The sequence below is a fragment of the Pestalotiopsis fici genome (assembly GCF_000516985.1).
Source record: "Pestalotiopsis fici W106-1 unplaced genomic scaffold PFICI_Scf_5, whole genome shotgun sequence".
Taxonomy (NCBI): Eukaryota; Fungi; Ascomycota; class Sordariomycetes; order Amphisphaeriales; family Sporocadaceae; genus Pestalotiopsis; species Pestalotiopsis fici.
This window is the reverse complement of record NW_006917095.1, coordinates 2,592,478-2,614,952: the sequence shown is the minus strand read 5'-3', so window position 1 is coordinate 2,614,952 and position 22,475 is coordinate 2,592,478. Positions and strand designations below refer to the sequence as shown.

General features: G+C 49.2%; 3 protein-coding genes across 3 annotated transcripts; all 3 read left to right on the top strand.

The window, feature by feature from the left end:
* Positions 1-948: 948 nt before the first annotated feature.
* On the top strand, positions 949-3,682 carry PFICI_08097 (uncharacterized protein; the record flags this gene model as incomplete). Its single annotated transcript, XM_007836678.1, has 2 exons — positions 949-1,011; positions 1,100-3,682. 2 exons carry the CDS (start codon positions 949-951, stop codon positions 3,680-3,682), a joined length of 2,646 nt encoding a protein of 881 aa, XP_007834869.1.
* Positions 3,683-5,107: 1,425 nt separating this feature from the next.
* Positions 5,108-6,021, top strand: PFICI_08096 (uncharacterized protein; the record flags this gene model as incomplete). Its single annotated transcript, XM_007836677.1, has 2 exons — positions 5,108-5,128; positions 5,188-6,021. 2 exons carry the CDS (start codon positions 5,108-5,110, stop codon positions 6,019-6,021), a joined length of 855 nt encoding a protein of 284 aa, XP_007834868.1.
* A 7,087-nt stretch (positions 6,022-13,108) lies between these two features.
* Positions 13,109-15,062, top strand: PFICI_08095 (uncharacterized protein; the record flags this gene model as incomplete). Its single annotated transcript, XM_007836676.1, has 2 exons — positions 13,109-13,259; positions 13,324-15,062. 2 exons carry the CDS (start codon positions 13,109-13,111, stop codon positions 15,060-15,062), a joined length of 1,890 nt encoding a protein of 629 aa, XP_007834867.1.
* Between the last annotated feature and the right edge of the window lie 7,413 nt (positions 15,063-22,475).

Below are 22,475 nucleotides of genomic sequence, written 5' to 3'. Positions count from 1 at the left end.
TGTCGGCTTGTGTCGACTCTCTACTGTCTGCGGTACATGAACGCGAGAGTTGCAGCCTTCGTGTCGCGACCGAGTTGAGACTGGGCTCACTTGGCGGGTTGGTGCAATCCCAGGTGAAAGTAAAGAGAAGGATGAAGAGCAGATTAAAAAAAGCTTAAAAGCTTGTCCGACGTGTCTCAATTGTTTCGTCCAACGATGGGTCGACCGACTAAGCAGCAAGAGCCGAGCAAAAAAAGATGATGGCCAGCGTGCGGCTCGAAGGATGGAGAACTCAATGGTTTTGCCTTAGCTTTAGTGTCGTCCTGTCCCAAGCCTGGCATAAGGTAATAAGGTAGTATTATGGCTTATCGATGAATGTGGCCCTGGAGCTTTTCCAAGGTTTGCTTGGGGGACAGGGACCGTTTGCTATGAAAATCCCACGTCGCAGCTTGACGCGGCCTCTGCTGGAGAAAAAAGGGGGCGGCTACTTCCAGCTCATACGTCTGCACATACATTCCATCTCGTACCTAAACAGACAGCAGCATTAGCGATACCGTGTGAACGCGACGCGGGGCCCAGGGGTGAGGGGCGTTTATTAGGTGCCGTCTACAGCTAAGGCAAGACACTGGACGCCTGCCTAGGTACCTTGAAAGTCAAGACAGAGAGACGCCAAGGCACTGTGGATTGCCAGGATCCCACCCCAACCTACACAGTACAAACCTCTCCGCGTAATAAGGGTGACAATCAATCAATGCAGGACTTGTCAATGGTGTAGTCAACACCCTTGTCCGCCGACAAAACACGGAGACCAGTCGCGTCTTTACGGCTAACGGCACTACCATCCCCATGTTATTACTTCTATTGGATGTGGAATAGGACGAGGCTCGGGGTTTTTGTACCAGACACAGGACAAAGGCATGAATAGTTCCTGCGCACTGCTCACCAGTTGCAGTAGCCCTGGTCGCTGTAATGGCTTTTGCAGCAAGACTGAGCGCCTGGACCGAGGAGCTCATTGATGCTATCGTGACTCAGGTACGTATACAATTCCAGACCAAAATTCGACTTGAGGTCAATTCAAATGAAGAAGAAGAAAAAAAAAAAAAGCTGACAACAACAACAGCAACAACAACATGGTCCTAAAAGACGAAAACCTCTGAGGGATTCCAGTTTACAGAAACTCCGTCACCACAATTTCCTACGCACCAACCAGTTTGATGTTGAACATCAGCTCAATGGACTGGAGGAGCGTTTCCGGGTTCTGAATCGAGATGGGCTAGCCGACAATTTGCGCGACAACTTGGAAAAATTGTCTACCATCTCTAACAAGTTCACTCCTGATGTCCTGCATTTCCTCTTGGCATTAGCAGATCGACCTTTCGAAAACTCCAAACTCAAAGATCTGGAAGCTCTGCGACAGCCCGAAGAGGATCCGGGACTGCAGCTCAGCTGGGCAGAGATTGCTCGGGAAGATGATTGGGCTGCGGACCGCGAACTTTGGAGAAAGGTTGATTTTAGAGACGACAGCTCTGAAGACGAACTCGTCGAAGACTCGGATGCATCGGAAAAATCTGCAAGCAGATCGCCTTCAAGCGTCGAGGCTCAATATAGACGCCGACCAACAGATTTACTTCTCAGCCCGCAGGAGGTGGATCTCAACCAAGTTCGCGAGTCTCAATCGTGGAGGATAGTGACGACCGAAGCATTATCCCAGCCTGATAGAACTGAAATCACAGAACTTCATGCTCTGCGAGAAGTCCTATTCATGCTCAGGGGCTTGAGCAATGATTTATTCAATGCTGATTGCCGACCCGCCGCCAGATGCAAGTTACCCCACGCATCATGGAAATCATTCCAAGTTGTATTGGGCACGTGGGGCGAGTTCGGAAGGAACCTTCATGTTTTGCGAAGGTTCACCAGAAAGGATCAGCAATCGCCCCTCCTTCAGGTATTTCGGTCTGCCATAGAACAAAGGTTGCAAATTCTTGATAGTCAACTCGCAAAGACCGAGGCAGGCATTGTGGCTATCCGCAAGGATACTGTCGTTAGTCTTCTCAAGGCGGCTGAAGACCTACGACCGTGCTTACAACCTCTTTGCGTACTATCACAGATCATCGACAAGCTTGAAAAGGAAAACTACCCTCATCCATTCCGATACCTGGAGCTGTTGTTTGATCGAATCGGCATCGCCCAGCTAGAAGGCGATAGCCAACTTTACCGGGCTCTGGGCACTATCTTCTTTGAATGTTTCAAGGTATATCTCAGACCTATACGCCAATGGATGCAGGATGGTGTGCTTTTGCCAAATGATTCAACTTTCTTCGTCGTCCAGGTACGAGCTCAACTACCATTGAGCCAAATTTGGAGCAGTCAATTCAACCTGCGCAAGTCTTCAGACGGAGCCCTACACGCTCCTAGTTTCCTTCAGCCGGCCGTGGACAAAATATTTGCAACAGGGAGGAGCGTGGTGGTTTTGAAGAACCTGGGCAAATACGAGATTAACCACGATACTGGCACCGAACCATCTTTCGATTTTGATGAACTCGTCACGTCTGGCAATGGGGACTATGCTCCTTTCTCCGACGTGTTCAGCTCGGCTTTTGAGGCCTGGATGCAAAGCAAATACCATTCAGCCGCTGCTCGGCTGCGACAGATACTATTTGATTCTTGCAGGCTTCGATCGGTTCTCTCGGATTTGCACCATATCTATCTCATGATGGACGGGTCTTGTGTAGATGCATTTGCAAAGCCCCTCTTCAACAATCTTGACCTTCTCAACATCAAATGGCATGATCGTCTGCTACTCACTCAAACATTCCACGATGCCTTTAGGGCAGTCGTGGACGTTGACCGCGTTGTGGTTACGACAGCTGGAGATGTCCCACAAGATATTATCTCGGCACGTACAACTGTTCAAGAATGCTTACCAGTCATCGCACTGACTTATAGTATGAATTGGCCACTCCGCATCATCATCTCTGAGGAAAGCATCGCACATTATCAGGCCTTGTTCACATTGCAACTACAGAACCGACGGGCGATATCCACGCTGCATAGATTTCGACTCAAGATGGACAGCTCCTCTAATTTGAATTACGAGCAAGGACTATATTACAGGATGCGCTCCAGGATTTTGTGGTTCTGCAACTGCCTGAAAACTTACCTTGCGAATCTCATTATAGCTCCGCTCACTTCACAACTTCGTCATGATCTGGACCGGTCAGAAGACATCGACGCCATGGCATCTATTCATACCATCTTTACCAAACGTGTGCGGGAAGCTGCCTGCCTGAGTAGCAAACTCAACCCCATTCGGGAATCAATGCTTGAAATCATGGACCTTGCGATATGCTTGGAAGACGCCCGACAAACGGAAGCTAAACGTCAAGGAAAGGAGTCTGAAGAAGCACTCGGTGCCTCGTCAACACCCATGAGATCATCACAGAATCCCAAGTACACTAATGCTGCCGAGGACGAGGATAGCTCTTTTCTCGACGATCAAGAGAGAACCACAAACAGTTCCCCACAAAAGCCGTATGTTGAGGTACTTGCGGATATCAACAAGGAATATGACAGACATCTCCAATTTGTTAGTGGGGGCTTACGAGGCGCGGCACGAGCAGCCAAAGATGACGCTGCTAGTAAATGGGACCTGCTGGCTGAGATGCTCGAGGTCGGTCTGGAACACAATCACAATTCGTGGTAGTCCTGGTAGTCCTGGTAGTCCTTCATGGACTGGTGGTAACTGATAAGGGTCCGCTGTGGCGGCCGTCGTCTGTCGATCCGGAACCGAATCAAAACATGTTGCACTGGGGCACTGGGTAGTATGACTGACCCAGGATTGCCTGCATCTCATTCATAGTGTCGAATGTTTCTGTAGAAGATTACCGCTTCGATTGGAGCAAAGTGACGAAAGATGACGAAACACTACGGTGGCCGTCCTGGTCAATGGGTGTGTTGCTTCTGGAAAGTCGCTACAGGCCCACTGCCCATTAGTCTCGGCTTTGCAACCTTCTCGATTCCAATTTGAATCGAGTGGGCTCATGAATAGATTATGACGAAAGCACAGATGCATGCGTTCGTCCGTCCCGAACACTCGGTGTGACTCCCATTTGCCATCAATAGTCTCACGAAACGTCAGGTACAACTGCTATTTTAAAATAACCGACATCTGACATCACGACTGGAACACCCACTGGGACATACACCCTTTGTAGACTGGGACCTCTCTCCTGTGTTATGTCAAAGAATGTTGCCTGTATCTTCTTCCATCGTCTCAAATAGTCATACAGTCAACTCGCCAAAGTAACATGTAGACTGCCCAGTAAATATGACCTGGCTCTTCTGAGGAGGTTGAAATATTCTTGTTGCGTCATAACAAGCAGCCGCAGATCGAGATCCGTGCTAAACCCTGTCCAAAGCCGGGATTGACCAAACTTATGCGAGAACTCCACGTTTCGGCAACTTGAACCTTCTGCATGTATCCGGGGCTATACAGGCGATCTTTTATTTTACTTTCTCGTGCTGAGTTGCAGGCAGCAGGTTGTTGTCTGTTTATTGCAAACAAACTTGGGTGTTGCTATATCTGGCGTATGAATTCACTTTAGTGGGACAAGATGATTTGACGTTGAAGATCATCACATCGCCAGCGTCCATCGGTGCTGCAGGTGGTATGCAGATTGCTATCATCACCCTGCCTGGCAGGATCAGAAATTAAATGCGTTGGAGTAATGTTCAATATGGCAGAACCGGCCGTCTTGAAGTGGAGATTTGACATCACTCGAATCAATTGATATCATCTTGATCATCTTGACAGGCGGTGCTGGTTCCTTCTCTCTCTCAAAAGGTGACATCAGAAAATATGTGGGGCCACGTTCCAGAACACTCAAGCCCCCCAAACCCAAACAACCATAAGGCTTAGCTGGTTGAGCCTCAAGCTAGTGATTACTAGTGCAAATCCGGGAATATTTGAGGCTGAATGCGCCACAGCCACAGATCCACTTATCTTAACTCCGACCTGACCTCTACCAGGACATGCAGGCAGCTAACCACCAAAACCAAACATCACGGCAGCCTTGCGTACGCCATCACCAGCTTCTTCAGCCACAATCATTTCTTGCCCTAGCCCATCATGTCTGAGCGAAAGGTTCTTGTAAGTTCTGAACCAATAGCGCAGTCTACATGAAGAAATCTCGATACTAATTGCGACAGACCAAATACTACCCGCCGGACTTCGACCCGAGCGCGCTCACGAGAAAACGCGGGCCCAAGAGCGTCGGGCCCAAAGTGCAGACCGTCCGTCTCATGGCGCCCTTTAGCATGCAGTGTCTGCGCTGCGGAGAGTTCATCTACAAGGGCAGGAAATTCAACAGTCGCAAGGAGACGCCCGAGAACGAAAAGTACCTGGGGATCCAAATCTTTCGCTTCTATATCCGCTGCACGCGGTGCTCGTCCGAGATCACCTTTGTCACGGATCCCAAGAACGGCGACTACCGCTGCGAGCGCGGCGCCAAGCGCAACGTGGAGCCCTGGCGCCAAAACACCGAGGACGAGACGGACGAGCAGCGCCTCGCGCGCCTCGAGCAGGAGGAAGAGGAGCGCAACGCCATGGTTGAGCTCGAGGCCAAGACCGTCGACGCCAAGCGCGAAATGGCCGTTGCCGACGCTCTAGACGAAATTCGGACGCGCAACGCCAGGCTGGAGCGCTCCGAGCGGGACGGTGTCGAGTTCACGGTTGCCGCGCCCGAGGATGATGAGGCCGCCCGGCAGGATAAAGAAGATGAAGAAGCCGCCAAGGCTGCGTTTGCGGCATCGCGGCAGGTGGACGACATTGTGGATGAGGTTCTGGAGGAAACCGTTCTAGACGCAGAGATGCCGCCCCCACCCCTGCCAACTATTAGAAAGGCGCCGCCGGTCAAGAAAAAGGTCGGTCCAACTGCCTTGGGAATCAAGAAAAAGGAAGCAGAGCCTCAGCCGCAGGCTGTAAAAGCACCAGAGAAGAAGCCCATGGCCAGTCTGGTGAGCTATGATTCGGATTCGGATTAAATTGCCGGCCCTTTCGGATTACGCGTCAGGCCGAGAAATCGTCACGAGACTTTTGATACTTGTTTATAGGCATAGCGAGGGTTCATGGCGTAATGGATGTTTTACATGGCTGATTAAATCATTACTATCACTACCCAACAACTTTTACTCCAATAAGAGATTTGATTGTCAAATAAAGTGTTGGTTTCCAGCTATTTTATGTCATTCAAGCATAAACACGTGTTTTATTTCGAGATATCGTTCATTTTTTTATATTCCTCGCGATCTTGATGCTCACCTAGCTATAATTCGCAAACACCAACTACGCAGATACCCATACCCCCTACAACCACCCACGAAGCCAAGTATTAAGTAGGTATCTTGCATATCATGACCCCTCTCAAGAACACCAAGACGCGCTACCTGCGTATGTCCACAAGACACTACATTTCGGTTGAATGTCACCTAAAAAGGTACCGTCGAAAGAGGGATCTGCGGCGGCACATGGCCATGTTCCCTGCCACCGATAGTAACCTCTTCAGAGTCGGCAAGTCGGAACGCCATTCATTTTTCTCTCTTGACCCCGCGCGACCATCCCCCTCCAAAGACGGAAGAAGGAAAGGGGATAAAGGGGTGGACACGCGGGCATCCTGCCCGTTGATCGGTGGCAAAGGCAACAAGGGTGATGGACATCGGCAACCACTAACCCAGGCAAATATGTGCACAGAAGGGTCGCGGTCGATCTGCGCAGTAGTTTGGGGGGTTTGTACCCATCGTCTCCATTGCCACGGGGATGAGGAATTCGTTGTAGAAAGGGACACTCAGAAGATATGCATCCAAATCGTCACGCTAGTTTCGCGGCATCCCGAGCACCCTTCGAAACAAGTCACCGGTGCAAATATCAAGTGCGTGCGTGCATGATTGAATGAGATTTGTGTCTTCATGATGCGATAACTCTCTTGTGCTAGGGCTCACTCATGAACAAAATTGTTCGAGCAACTCCTCAAATTTATCCAACCAGAACGCCGCGTCTACTTGTTTTTATATCCCGTATGAGTGCCAAAAACCAAACACCAAGCTCCCATGCTATGTAACCGGACAAATCCCCCTACAATCATAGTAGTCGTGGAGTCGTTATAGAAATGTCGCTCAGCTCGAAGGCGAGCGTTGGGCGCAGATTTGCGCTTTAAATGAGACTTTCGTCTTCTCATTGGCGTAATAATTTTGCCGATGTTTAAATAAAGTTGTTTTGTGTGCCGGTGCTGCAGTGACTTTGACGATCGGAACAGCGTACTTAATCAAGTACCGCGCTTAGTCGTGGTAGTCATCATGGGAGCTCCGCGACGACGACGACGAAGATGTTCCGTTGGACATGCTGGGAGTGCCACGATCCGAGCGCGGGCTACGTCTGTGCGATGCCCTGGACATCTCCTCCATTTGCTTCTTGGTGTGTTGGTGCATGAACCGAGCATACGATGGCAGGTCGCTTGGGGGAGCGGGAGAGAAGGGCAGAGCCGACGAGGTGTAAGTACCGCGAGAAGACATTGTGTTTGGTGTTAAATTGGAAATTTTGCAGATAATGATGCTTGATGTGAATGGTCGCACGAGTCTAAAAGACTAAATTGACTAGGCTTGATGTGTTCAAGTGCTGAATATAAATGTTTTGAGATGAAGATGAAGTGAAATCGAGATCTGAGGAGGTAGATTCAGGGTCTTATTATATCAAAGAACAGACAAGAGAAGGGTCGTCCCAACCGATGATGCAGACGCGGGCGTTTGAGGCGGCTTCTGACTTCAGAGCAGCAAAAGAGTCCCTTACACACTAGACAGGTACTTTCTCTCTCTCCCATGGGCGGGGGTCGGCTAGCCAAGAGCGTCCGTCAGAATTAGTGCTTCCTACGCCAGATTCCCATGTCTCGACCACAGGATACTCGAGATCTGCAAATACCATGACCGCTTTCGTGCCGTGACTGGAACCTACCCATGCAGGTTATGGCGTAGCTGTGTCCGGGCAGAGGGCTTCTGTTTGCGGACCCTTTGCTGGGATGGTTGCTCGCCACGAGCATGGGGGGGAGGATGATGCGGTATTGCTGCCACCCAAGTGGATAAAGGACGGGAGTATTGGCTGGACGACGAGGGGAGACGGGGGCCCCTAGTCCCAGCCCTCACTTTGTCCCCCCAGACCAATGACAAAGCATTGCAGAATATGACGGGGTGCCGGGGTGATGAGGTATGATGACCGACCTGACGGAAGAGGAAAGACCCTGCAGATCTTGAAGTCATACCCCTTATATCATGCTATTGGCTGGCTGGTGCTGAGAAGTGCGCAGCAAAGTGAGATGGTGTGGATCCCAAGCATCAGAGGCACCCGTTTCCCACACGAAAAGCTAAACTCTCTGGCGGATCAAGGTCTTAGACTCTGCTCTTCTCACATCCGAAAGTTTGTTAATATTCTATGCAGTAGTAGTTTATACTGCAGTTGCGACTCCGTCATGATGAGAGCAACTTGAATGTTTCATTGATTTGGGTAGTTGAGCCTTTGCACACCTGACTGTAGATCGGTAACTCTGACGGGCGGCAAAAGATGCCTTGGATTCGCCTTGTCCTGGTTGGTTTGGCTGCCACTCTGCCCACCTAATTTGCCTACACTCGGTGTCTGAGTTTATGAGGATGAGGCAGAATCGGAGTTAACCAGGACTAGAATACTAGCCGGAACCGTCGCACGGTAGAGGCGTACCCGAAAGACCAAGCCCTGCAAGGGTCGCCAGAGTTGGGCTTGGACTGGCGGGCTGCGCTGTCTGCAAAATGCCTCGTCTGCCCGTCTGTCATAGGGTGTCAGGTATCTACGCCCGCTACGTATTCCTGGTCAATTTGTTTTTGATTGGGTCAAAACATAATCTTGCATGTGTCTTCATAGTACAAACACATGCTGCCCCGTCTGGTTTGCAGACCATGACCCGGGACCGTGCATAAGTGGCCAACTGTGTTACGGCAGATCCCTTTTGCTTGAGCTTGTCTGCTTGTGTTCACATCCGAATCCCCAAGAGGCAAAGACAGTCACCCCAGATTCTGCGCAACAACTCTGGTTGGCTCGATACTCGCGTCGACTGATGGTAGCGCATATCGACCAGGGGCAACACCTGAGCTCCATGCCATGGTCAAAGTGAGTGTGAGGGGCACTGTTCAGCCCTAGAGGTGCGTTTCGCTAATATCATTTGTTGAACTGGAGGAAACCTCCCGGGCCGCGAAAATTCAGGGTCCTTTTCTCCAAAATGCGATATCAAAATATGGGCATCTTTGAAATGGTGGATGGTTTTATCATATGGATCTGCCATGTCGCCCCCTTGTGCGGGCGGATGCGGATCAGCAGTCGTCCTAGTCGAGACTCTCCCTCGTCGCCAATATCCATGTAAGCCATGGCAAATTTGGTCTTTGCCAATGGCAACATGACCCATCGCCATACCCAAGATACCTTCAAGCAGTGACTTGAAGAAGCTTTTCGGGAGCATGTTTTGTGCTCCTTGCTCCTATGCCGGGCACACAGTGACGGACACAGATTTCATTGCTGTGGAGCTTCGACTGCAGCAGCCTCCACCATCTAACATCAACCTAAACTGCAGACTGATGGAGTCCATTTGGGGTAATTTCAGCAGCATTTGCCATTTCATTTCCCAGTCGAAAGGTCTTGATTCGACGTCAGAATTGAGACCGCAACTGCCTGTTGGTTGGGGCAATGATCCACTGTCAGCGGTCATTAACCATGGTCCGTGGCCGTGAATTCAGGGTCCAAGTTCCAAGGTTGCAAGTAACAGGGGCATATCGGGGAAAAAGACAACTCAACAAGCGAACAAATTACAAACTTTTGCCAAGACAAGACAAAACGCGTCTCTGCAGAATGGCGCTTGGAGAGATGGGATGAGCATCATCATGGGGAGAGGCAAGCGAAAGAAAAAAAAAACAAAAAAACAGGGCAGGGCAGGCGACCATAGGCGCCTCGATGGTTCGCTAGCCTAAGGTACTGGTGCTATGTGTTTCGCATGAGGAACTGGCAGGTACCTAGGTCGGCAACCTTGACGAAGAATGGTCCGTGCCCGGTGAGGTCACTCGTGCGCGGCTGGGAACTTCCGCCACCGCCCCGACAATTTAGGACTGACAGGTGCAACCAGTACACAAAATATCGAATTCCTTGAGCAAGCCAAGAGCCCACCCACAAGAGTCCAGACACATCTCCAATATGATGTCAGCAGAACAAGCTCGAACATCTCTTGTTTGTGTTCTGCTTGTCTCACAAAATTATTAGGGTTCGCGAGTTACCGAGCATCCACAGGGGTCACTATATGGAGCATTCACAGACTGAGTTGCTGCTGAACCCCCCCAGTCCCGTCTCGCTCGGCGAATCATGCAAGAGCTACACTATCCAACATAGGGAATGATGGAATGCTAGGCCGAAGCTGCGAGAGTCTCTTTTCTTGGGACCGCTGCCCGTCGTCTTCTTCTAATGCCCAGACAGGTCATTCCGGGCATTCTAGGCCCTTTTCGACCAACCTGCATCAACACTGTTTGCCGCTGACGATGGGTCTGTTCCTAACCCCCGACCAACATATCGGAATCACACGTGGTGACGAAATAGGGGCTGCCAAACCGTGTAAAACCATATGATTTCCTTAATCACTATCACACCACGCGGGCATGCGAACATGATGGTTGCAGATAGAGGTACGGGTAATCAAAAGATATGCTTCCAAAGATCGACGCCATAGTTTCTCCAAGCGACAGTAGCCACTAGCTTATCTAGACGGAAACTTCATCGTAAGTCGGTACGATCCCAGCATCGTCTGTCATCAGTATACTACTGGAGAGGTTGCTATACATTTCAGAGTCTTGGGCAAGCTCCAATCTCCTTCCTGAACAAACATCCCTATTGCGTCCGTGGCTATGTGAGGGGTTGTCAGAGCAGTGGCGATGTGATCATCTGCGGAGACAGCGAAATGATCATCCTCTGGGGATGGACGATGTCCCAAGTCTGACTCCTAAGCTTTGCGGTCCTTCGAATGAGCTATCCAGACATAAACTATGATGCTGTTACACTCTGAAGGAGGCTCACCAATACTGCCCTTCACACCCCCGATTAGAGTCATCATGTTGGTTGTGCGCTTGTTTTTACCGCGTGGGACGACTCGTTCACTGAATCGGATGACGCACATTGCCGTGAATAGACGTTCTGTATCACCAATAACCGACCTGGTTGGTCCCTGTCTAACGGTCGGCCTCGTGTTGGGGCATACGTGCAGCGCGCGGACTCTGACGTAGCTGGCCATCCACAGCCCATTGTTCACCTACTACGTAAGCGAAAAAATGATTAACTAAACCTACAAGATCTATTCATTGTATTGGTTGGTATGTGTGTCCATTGTGACGCAGAGTGCCAGTCACAGAAGAGGCTGGGGAATTGGTCATTCATGACATCCATCAACTTTGGTGTCGTACATGTCGGGTCGACAGCGTTACCTTTTTACATCATACATGAAGCTGTCTTGATGATCTGGGCTTATTTTATTCTCTTTTCAACTTTTATTAAAGCCAAGAGCCGTGTTTCGATATAACTGGCTTGATACTGCAGCAAATGTATCGTCCTAGATGATTTCAATATACGCTCATCGAGATGACCCAGGAGAACAGAACCAAAGCAACGTTTACAGGCGAGTCTCTAATCCACACTATCGAGCTCTTTCCATATCCAAGACGAAGTCTACATTTGACCGTTATATCATTGTGAATGCGGCATGAGACCACAATGATTCGGTAGTGCCAAATCGAGATGCCCGTCACTGATCGAACATGTGTCGCCACCTTGCGACACCAGGCAGACAGGGCAGGTCTACGTTCCTATAGATCGCCGATTTACGATTCTGAAAGACCGGCGAGCAGTTATGACGTCCTGTTCCCCAACAATAATGATTGCTCTGCTTTTTGATGTGCATTCGAAGGGAAATCATCTAGATGACCAAGACATAGAAAGTTTGCCACGAAGTGACCACTATGACAAAAGGCCTTGGAGGAGCACATCGGCATCGATTAATCGAGTTGGTTGCGCATTTGCGTTGAAGCTTTTACCATGATCTCGAATCAGGTATTTGGATCTAATCCGAATATCACTGAATCTGACTTGGTCATACATGCGCGCGCTACCCAGGCAATGGAACTTGCCTGCGTTTTCTGAGTTGAACCTCGAGGCAACAGTCGTTAGTCAATCGACATGCCTATCATTCGGCTAAATTAAGAATGTTGAATCTGCACTCATCCCTGGAATATTAGCTCAGAGAATTGGCATTATTTCGATTCCAGCATTTTATTATAGGATCACAGAGCTCTGAGTGGTATCAATTTATCTTATACGGGTGGCGCTCAGCCCCAGATTGATACATGCCGTGGTATGTATACTAAGGAACACAGAAAATCGAATGTACGGAATGGATTGTTCATTTTCTTGACAAATTATCAAATTGATTGAGGTTCATGGTTTTTGACTAAAAAAGAAAAATAATCTTTGCTGTGTCCCAAAGATTTTGAGACATCAACATGTGAGATTCCAACTGCATGGCTTATAATTAGATATGTCAGCACGAATTAATAACAGAAACGGCTTTTCGTGGCTTTGGTTGACCACTCAGTCCAGAAAACTAGCCATATTCAACCAGTATGGATGAAAACTCGTGTATAGCAATTCATACTGGTGTAAAAAGTTCGGTTGCCAGCGTCTGTTAAATCATCTTCACAAGCAATGAGTATGCACTGCTCATCCTCATTCTTAATGTAAATAAGACTGATGATCGGTCTGGAATTAAGATATTGGTAGATAAACACTGTATTTCTCCATGCCAGATGGACATATCACAATGTCAATCGCCCCTACTTTGCTTCGTGTTTATAGTCATCTATATATACTAGTCGTCTAAGTCTAGGGCTCCAGGTGCCTTGCAGCCAGCCCGGGCCGGAGTGGGGCGCGATTGCGGGTTGGCGGCGCCCCGCGTCATAAGCTTGTTAAACACAAGCCCGACGCGTCTCCCAAATAACCGTGCGATTCCCAGGAGCTTCAACATCTTTCTCCATGCGACTGCAGCCCAATGCCGTCGCTCGCTCCAGACCCATACAAGACTCCGAGATGGAGCAGTTTCTAAGAGAGTGGAGGCAGGACGCTTATAACAAGGCACAGTACGACTCTGCAATTTTTGTCGGGGACAAGCTTCTGGCCCTCACGAGTACGTATTCTGAAAGCATCCCTCTGGGAGATCCGATTATGAGCTGACCGACCTGCTTGCTCAGACGACGACAATGATGCCTTTTGGCTGGCACAAGTCCATTTTGCCACAGGCAACTACACTCGAGCGCAGGCATTTCTATCCCGGCAAGACCTCATAAGCCGGAATCCCTCGTGCCGATACCTGGCTGGACACTGCTTCATCAAGCAATCACGATACGACGAAGCACTCGCAGTTCTTGGAGATCGAAATCCCACACACCTGATTGTCAGCTCTACAAACAAGCGCAAAACACAAAAGAACAGTGGCAAGTCGGACAAGTCCAGTCGCCGGCGTGATGGCTCCGATGAGGAAGCGGCCAACCGACGTTTCGAAGCGGCCATGTGCTTCTTACGCGGAATTTGCTACGCCAAACAAAACGCATTCGATCGCGCAAAAGAATGCTACAAGGATGCCGTGAGGATAGATGTGCAGTGCTTTGAGGCGTTTCAGCAATTGATGAAGAACTCGCTCATGTCTCCTGACGAAGAATGGCAATTCCTCGAGTCACTCGACTTTGACTCGATCAATGTTGGTGGGGATACATCCTCTTCGCAAGAAGCTGCCGAATTCACCAAGATGCTATATACAACGAGACTGTCCAAATATCGGAACCCAACATCCTTTATGACTGCTTGTGAGACACTGTCCACACACTACAACCTCGCAAGCAACCCCGACTTGTTACTTGCACGGGCAGACTTGCTATACACGCAATGCCGCTACAAAGACGCTCTAGACATTACAGATTCAATTTTGGCAGAAGACAAGTACAACTTCAGCGTCTATCCGCTCCACCTGGCCTGCATGTATGAGCTCAAGAAGAAGGCAAACCTCTTTCTTGTTGCTCACGATCTGGCTGACAGCCACCCTGAGGAGCCGGTGACTTGGCTGGCAGTTGGCATCTACTACTTTGCCATAGACAAGATTGCTGAAGCACGGCGTTACTTTAGCAAAGCTAGCATGATGGATGCACATTTTGGACCAGCCTGGATTGGATTCGCGCACACATTCGCTGCGGAGGGTGAGCACGATCAGGCGATCTCAGCATACTCGACAGCAGCTCGTCTGTTCATGGGAACTCACCTGCCGCAGGTGTTTCTGGGGATGCAAAACCATGCACTCAACAACATGACGCTTGCGGACGAATTTCTAAAGACGGCCTACGGTCTCTGCAAGACAGACCCATTGCTTCTCAATGAGATGGGCGTAGTCTACTATCACCAAGACCGACCCCTTGACGCCGTGAAACTCTTTGTCCGAGCACTGGAGGTTGCCGAAGACATTGACTCGGAGCCAGCGGCTTGGTTAGCCGCACGCACAAACCTCGCTCATGCATATCGACGCGCTAAAAAGTATCCTGAAGCGATGGAGCAGTTTGACGAGGTACTTCGCCTAGGCGGGAAAGATGCTGCCATCTTTTCCGCCAAAGGTTTGCTCTTCATGGAGCTTGGGCAGCCGGAAGAGGCCATTGTCGTCTTGCATCAGGCGCTGGCCATCAATGCCCAGGACCCTATCGCCACGGAGCTTCTTAACAAGGCACTGGAGGAGGCTGCAGGGCTCGAGCCCGTAGTAGGTGAAGCACAAAACGAAGCACTAGATGGATTTGAAAAGGAGATGGAAAAGATCCGAGGACCCAAAAAACATCGTCCTCCAGTCAAGACACAAAAACCGAGGGCTGTCTCTGCTTACGACAGAACCAGGATGAGGATCATGGGTACAGGAGGCCCATTGTCTGACGTTGAGATGGATGCCATGGAGTAGGCATATAACTCCCACACGGATTACGATAGGATCATGAGTAGGCGTCTACGGGCATTTTGGGATTTCTTACAGCGAGTAGCATTTACAGTACGGGCAATGGTGATTCAACAAACAGAGGCCAAGAGTTGGCCATCGAGTCTTGACGATAGAACTCAATCGCCAGTGGTTCTTGACGAATTCACCACGTTTGATATGGTTGCCTATGTCTAGGTACCATTCCCATATGCACTCACTTCTCTAGTATTGCCTCATTTGGACAAATGCATGTACTGCAAAGACGGCACGTCGATGCAAGGTCTCGACCGCCATGCAGGTACAATCAATAATTTGACGGCATTCATAGACCCCATGACTAGACTCCACAACCTCGGCACACCACCATGGCCGTGGGATGCGGTTACATTTTGCCTGCTCAAGCCGTCATCCATCCACTCTTTGCATTGATTTGCGATCCACATGAAGGGCGGACTTGGTTTTGCAGACGACGGAGTTTGATATTCCCCTCTTCTCAGATTGAATTTCTTATAATCACATTTTTGGCTTTTGATGGACATTGCGCCACATGTTCTAGAGAGAAAAGTACGAAAACGTCAGAAAAAGAGGATACTATGTAAACAAGTCTGCCCTAGGCTCTAGCTATTCTGCCTGCCCTGCAAAACCCCCATCTAGTAGTTTTATTCATGACTCGTAGGCAAGAGCTGGAAGAAGCAAGCTGATTCGCCCAGCTACGAGAAAGGAAGAAAAGAAAGAAGAATAGTAAGAAAGGCGCACGGCGCGGATAACACAAGCAACTCACGGACCGAGACGCAAATGGGCGTGTGTGAGTGGGCATGGAAAGAAAAGAGGGACTAGTCTTTTGGCGTAAAAGATAGTCCAGGTGGTTTCGTGTGGGTTTGGTCTTTTTAAGAATTAAACTAAGTCCATAGTTGTATTAGAATAACTAGAGATCGACAGAAAACGGCACGAAAAGACGATCACACAACTTGACAGAGAGGCGTATTGGAGAAAACGAGGCGGACTCGCGTGCTCCACCATACGGTAACGATTCTTTTGTCTGGTGTTATTGACGAAAATCATGGTTTATACTTCATACTGTCTTGCTTAGGACCATTGATACTCGTTTTGTTGGGAATCTTTCTGTAGAGATCATAATAATCAATGACTGGTTGGCCCTGGACTGTCTCGAGTCTAGACAGCAAAAAGATAAGTGTGTCTGAACCCCTGACCCCGTAGATAGATATCGGTTAAGCGAGCGTGGGGGATCTTGTCCCAGATAGTAAAATCATCATGGCTTTTATTTCCCTATTTCCCATCCCGGCGGGTTGGCGCGATCCAGGCGGGCGGGAAACTCTAGTCTCTCTTTGGGTTCCCTGACTTTCAGCAGAATCCCGCCCCCCGATCGCAAGTACAAGATGCGAGACATGAAGAGAGAAAAGAAAAAAACGCCCCCTAATCCCATGTATTTTTGCGGACATATTTCCCCAGGGCCTCCAAAGGCTGAGCCGCATAACCGACCCAGGAATCAGGATGGCAAGGGCGCTGAATGATTAGAGTTTGTACTAATCATCTCCGACAAACTTGCCATTCTGGAAAGAGAAATGGAAGATCAAAAACTGCAATCGAGACAAGAAATGGGATAGTTTGATCGTGAAGATGGTGGGAATAAAGCTGCTAGTCGTCATAGGTCAGCAAAGCCTGTCTGCCCGTCTTCTTTGCGCTGGTCGCGTCTTTTCATGCGCTCTTGGGCGGGAATCTCCTCCCAAAGCGAGACTAGAGTACTATGCGAGAATTCACACCTAGAAGCCTGGCTTGTTGTCATGCTTTAGGGTATCATGAATCCTACGTTGCGGTGGAACCGTTTTTGGCCTATTAGCCTCTCACATATCGTGGAAATGGCCTCTCGGGACTAGAACAGGCTTTCAACGTCTTCCCACACACACACTCACACACTCACACATATACACACCACCATCTCGTCATGCAGCTCGACTGAGACTTCTCGCTTTCGGATGAAAGTCAAACCGGAGAATCTGAAAGAGGAAATCCGGTGATGGGGACATCAAGAACGAGTGTGGTGGTGATCTTTCTGTCAATACACCTTTGTGATCAACCATTCTAGCATCCATCATGTTTCATTGGCTAGTACACCATGGTCCATAAGCGATACTGCCACGACAATGTGACTAGGCTAGTCATTGCTGGGCTATATTATCAGTCAGCTAAGGAACAGTTGTCGGCACTAGGCTTGAATAGTGGTGATGATTTCTTTTCGCACGTTTTTCTTTGCTCATTGATCGTGATTGCTGTCAATAGAGAGTCCAGCCCCAGATGAAAGTTCCCAATTCGTGAGAGGCTCTAAATTGGCCTGTGCCGCAAAGTACTAATGCCCGCTTGGTTGGAAAAGAGCCCATCAAGGCCAATATTCAGATCCAAGAAGAAAAAAATCTCTCAAAATGAGGCAGCCGTATGTACTTTGTACGGTGGAGATCCGTGTCCGAGCAGCTGGGTTCGACCTGAGATTGGTGACACGGACAAACGTCGATCACCCGCAGTCTCCAGACAATTATTGTAACATACAGGGCATGGCGGCTGGGAAGTGGGAAGAAGGGGATCATGAACAAATAAACACGATTCAGGTACCTCGTAAAAACCCACCTCCAAGACCTGGGTACGATGAGATGATCCATCTACTTGCTTGGTGTTGACAGAGAGAGTACTCTACGTGCCTTCTTTCAAAGACAGGTTTTGACAGACAGGGTCTTTTTCTGTGGATATGGGCCACATGTACGACATCCTTTCGAGGGTTGAAGCCATGATCTGACACTTGAGATCCAAGATCAGGGACTAGAGGGACTAGACCAGAGAGAACTTTCCTCAACCTGGCAAGGAATTGCGACAGAATGGGGAATGGCGCCAACTCTTTCGAGAGTCGCTCTTTTTTTCTTCTTCGCTGCCTTGATAGATTTTCATCATGGCGTATTTCCCTCTTGAACCGTGCTAGCCACGTGTGAAGGCAACTTTTTGGTCAACCACGAACAAGACACTAGGTTATTAGATAGGTTAGTATAGTGTAGGGGGGACCCATTCTACAGCGGGTTACTACACATCGGTTACTGCAGGTTATCGGCGCTTTGAGCAAACGTAGCGTAGCAAAAGTTCCAGCTCCGAAGTACTACTGTACGTAAACTCGTTTTGCCCCATTGCGCCCCTCCATTCCCATTAATGGGGGATCCGTTTTGGTTTCTACTCTGTAAAAGTCGCATTTCTTGACATGCATAAGTGTCGAATATCACCATACTATCTCTATGGAGGTTTGATATTGCGGTGAGCCCTGTCAATAGTAGTAGGCAGCGTGGTCACATCTCCCCGTTATCCAACCGACCTGATGGGATGGATGGTCCCATGAGGTGGAGATTTGAATTGGGTAAGCCGATCACCCCGCTCAGGAACCGAATCGCTGGAATCGCCCGCTTGTCCTTTTTCTGTCACTTTCCCGAGATACTGGCTGGGCTGGACATTTCCCCATCATGATGGAAGACATGCAGAGCCTAAGTGAAAATAAAAAGTAAAAAAAATAAGCAAGACGGAACCGTAGAGGGAGAAAAGCTGAACTTTTGCAACTTGACGTCGGGCGATTCAGGAACCAATGCGGCCATATGCCGAATAGTGGTGTGAAGAAACCGGACCATGTAACCCGGCCCTGGCAAGTCTGGTGACAAGTGAAGGGAGGGGAAGGGAAAAAAAAAAGTGTGATGGGCAGTCGAATCATGCGAATTGAATGCTCAACATACAACCTGGCTGGCACATCCAGCCAATACAACTTCACAACATGGCACCTACTTCGTTGCAGCCCATCCGCTCTGGATTGCCAATGGAAAAAAAAGGAACGACAGATTGCAATCGCGAGGCTTTGAGGGCTGGGCCAACTGGGCAACGCAAGAGGGCATGCATGCCTTTGCTTACTTGCTTACTCGAACTAGCCTGAACCAGTCGACAACGTTTTCTGGGTTCTGCTGGCGTGGACCCTGGCTCAGATATGCAGGGCCGACGAACACGACATTTGGGCAGAGAACCAATAGCCGTCGAATTGGGACCTGTGATTTGAGAACACCGTTGCCCGTAGTGGCAATGTCCCTTGCATGCACATTTTGGGGGTTCTTTGGGGATATTCATGATCGCACCAATTGCACCTCTCACATTTTGATATAACGCAAGTGAGCGGAACAATCTTCTATAGCCGTCCGGAACGCATTGAACGGCCCATGGCTTTCCTCTGATTCCGGCAATGCCTGGAGGACAATCTTCTGGCAGTCAAAAGAGGACGACGTTCAGACAGACATGCCTGCCGGGATGTACTCTCTAGAAGTCCATATGCGCCATGCTCTCTACCTGCAGGCCCTGATTCTCAGCATGTCTCCAGCCGAAACTGTAACAACCACTACAAGAAGAAAGAAGAAAGACCAAGAAAAGAAACAGAAAAGAAAGAACAAGAAGAGTTGGCTAGTGGAAGTTTTCTCGATACTGCTATTCATGTCCGTATACGGCCTGACCACTGTGTGTCGCATACTTTGTAAGACGATGCAGGTTTGAGATAGATGAAGTTGAGGGGCAGAAACGAATGAGCCTGAGTATCGCACTAGACATGCCAACGACGACTGCGTGGGGAAATTTTCTGACAATATGGAGAGATTGTTGCCGTTCATGCGGTCGGACCTTTTGGGTATTGTGATTATCGATATACCAACTTCCTCAGCTTACGTAGTCCTTCCTAGTCGGCTCCTCTATTGCATAGAGGATCTACCATGTATGGAGGTTTGCTGCTTCCTGGGTGTAGATCATGTTGCGAATGGATTGCAATTGTGTAACATCCGAGTCTTTGGCAAGGGGGTTCCAAAGCGTATCCAGCACATTGGGATGGAGTCTGAGCGCTGTGCAGTAAGAAACATGACCTAACACGCAGCAGGGTATCCTTGGAGGCCATTTCCATTTGGGAGGTACAAAGGAGCATGTATATTCCGATTATCAATCACGATTTGACTGTGTAGACGATCAAGTACGGCGAGTGCCCCTGGATTGTCCCGTGCTCACTCCAAATGCCATATACACTACTGTAAGTAGGTTGGTAGAAACCAATCGATATTGAAACACTTATCTCGCAGCTGGGTAGGCTGGTAGTCAGAGTGTCTGTCAATGGAGTAGGGGAGTCAATGCACCCCCAAGGTGTCTAAACAAACGTTGGTTTGTGGATTGATGGGCCGTGCAAAGATGTTGTTGGATATGGGAAATTGCGAGGCGCACAGTTAGAGTATTCTGTGGTATATGTAGTGACAGTTGGAAAAATGTCATTAGGATACGTTGTAGCCATGACCTTCTCGTTTGCAGTAATCTATCAAGTGGCATGAGTGTAACAGAGTCAGTCTGCAACCCACTATCTGCAGCTAGCTTGCAAGCAGCAGTCAAAAAATGCACAACGTTCAAGGCTCCACACCCGGCTAAGGGCAGATGGGACGCTGCATTTGTTGAAGGATCAGTCAGACTGGTCCAAGACAAGCAGCTAGTAACAGGTTGCATCTCGGACTGTCGGTGCCAAGTACATATCGAAGAAAGGAAAAGAAAGAGCCCAGGCGAGCAGATGACTATGGAAGTGGATATGCAATCTCGGGTAGCGCACAAGCAAGTGAGATCTGTTGTCCGAGCACGTGGATCAAAGAAAAGAGGCGCTGTCCGGCCTTGTTAGCTGAATAACTACCGTTCCGGTAGCAGTACAAACAAAGTAGTCGTAGAAGGCGCCAACGAGTTATGCCTGACAACTTACTGCCTATAGCATTCGATTTGGCTGTTCGATAGTCTTTTCTCGGCGTCAATACGGTGTTCTGCCAGGGGACATTGGTTGACCAAGAGATGTGTCCTTCTTTTCCCTCTCAATATATGGCTATCCATTGCGAGTGCAAAGTCGAATGTTTTGCTGTTCGGGTGCTCGTAATGACCGACTAACGGACGGACGGGACCTGCAAGATAGATGGCTCGCTCACCGTTGTAATCTGTATTGTTTTGTCCCTGGGCGGGCTCATAGCGGCAGGTAAGCCACATGCCTTCTCCCGCTGTCAAGTTGCAGGTCGGGTTGCACCAGAAGCACTGGGGCTGGACTATGGATACTGGCTGCTGGCTATTTGCTGGTGTGCTGCACGGAATAGTGGCCAACACTAGAGTAGTATTAAGGTATGGACGGTCTCAAAGGCTGAACATATGCTCCCATTCTTGCTCACCACAATATGCAAACGACCTTCAAAGAACCTGTTGCGAGGGAATTGCACGGGGATGGCTGGTGGCTTGGCATAGTCCACGTCTGCGCCGTTTTGTGGACACTGGAGGGGAAGTCGTGAATCGGAATGGCGTGATATTCACCACCTAGATCGCACTTACATGACACATGCGAATGGACCTCTGGTTATTACCTAGGTTAGGCAAAGAAAGACGACAAACAAACAAAAACAAAACAGTACCTTTGAGGGCGAGAAGGTTGACTAGGCAAGTGTGTGAAGTACCTGCCTACCTCATCAGCTTCAGCTAATAAAGCTAGATAGTAGTATTTAGTCGACGGACGGGAGGGAAATAGATAGGTTGATAGTGTAGCTTCACTTACGATCAAGCTCACCACCTACGGAAGACCGTCTGTCCGACCTGAAGTAAATCATTCGCATCCGTGCATTTGCTTACAGGCTACCGGGCAGCCAATCCGTCGATCCTGTCTGTGTTATGTTCCTGGAAGGAGCAGACACACACTCTGGGATGGATTTGGGTAAACGGGGCCAGGTACATCATCTTTTTTGGGGTGGCTGGCCGCTTCCCTCGATGGCCGTGGTCGGTGAGGTACAACGATGCACCAAACCTAGAAAGAGGAGCCCTGGAAGATGTGGTGATTTGGGGTCCGTCTCCTCTAGCGAGATACAACGGAATGCAGGACGATGGAGCCCTGTTTTCTCGGTCTACCTGTCTTGGTACACACATTTACTTGTCTACTGTTACATATATTACCTCGACGACTATGTACCTCCAATGACCATAGTTTACATACCACCACTACTACTAACCTGCATACACGCAATCAGATCCTGTGGTGTACCTGGCAGACCTGACAGGGACCCTGGACGCCGAACCATTTTGTATGTTTCCCTGAAACCGACACACAAGGGTCGTTATTTTATTTTCGGGGCCCTCTTCCCTTTCTCTGACTGATTCTCGCCGACAACATGGGACAAGTTTTCCAAAGACATCTCGAGGTTGTTCAGAGTTGAAAATAATGCAGCGTAGGGAGGAGGGTGGAGGGGGCTCGTACTCCTAGCTCGGCTAGGAATTTGGGGAAATGCCCTAGCCTCCTTTCACATACTATGTATACATGGTATTATTGCCCTG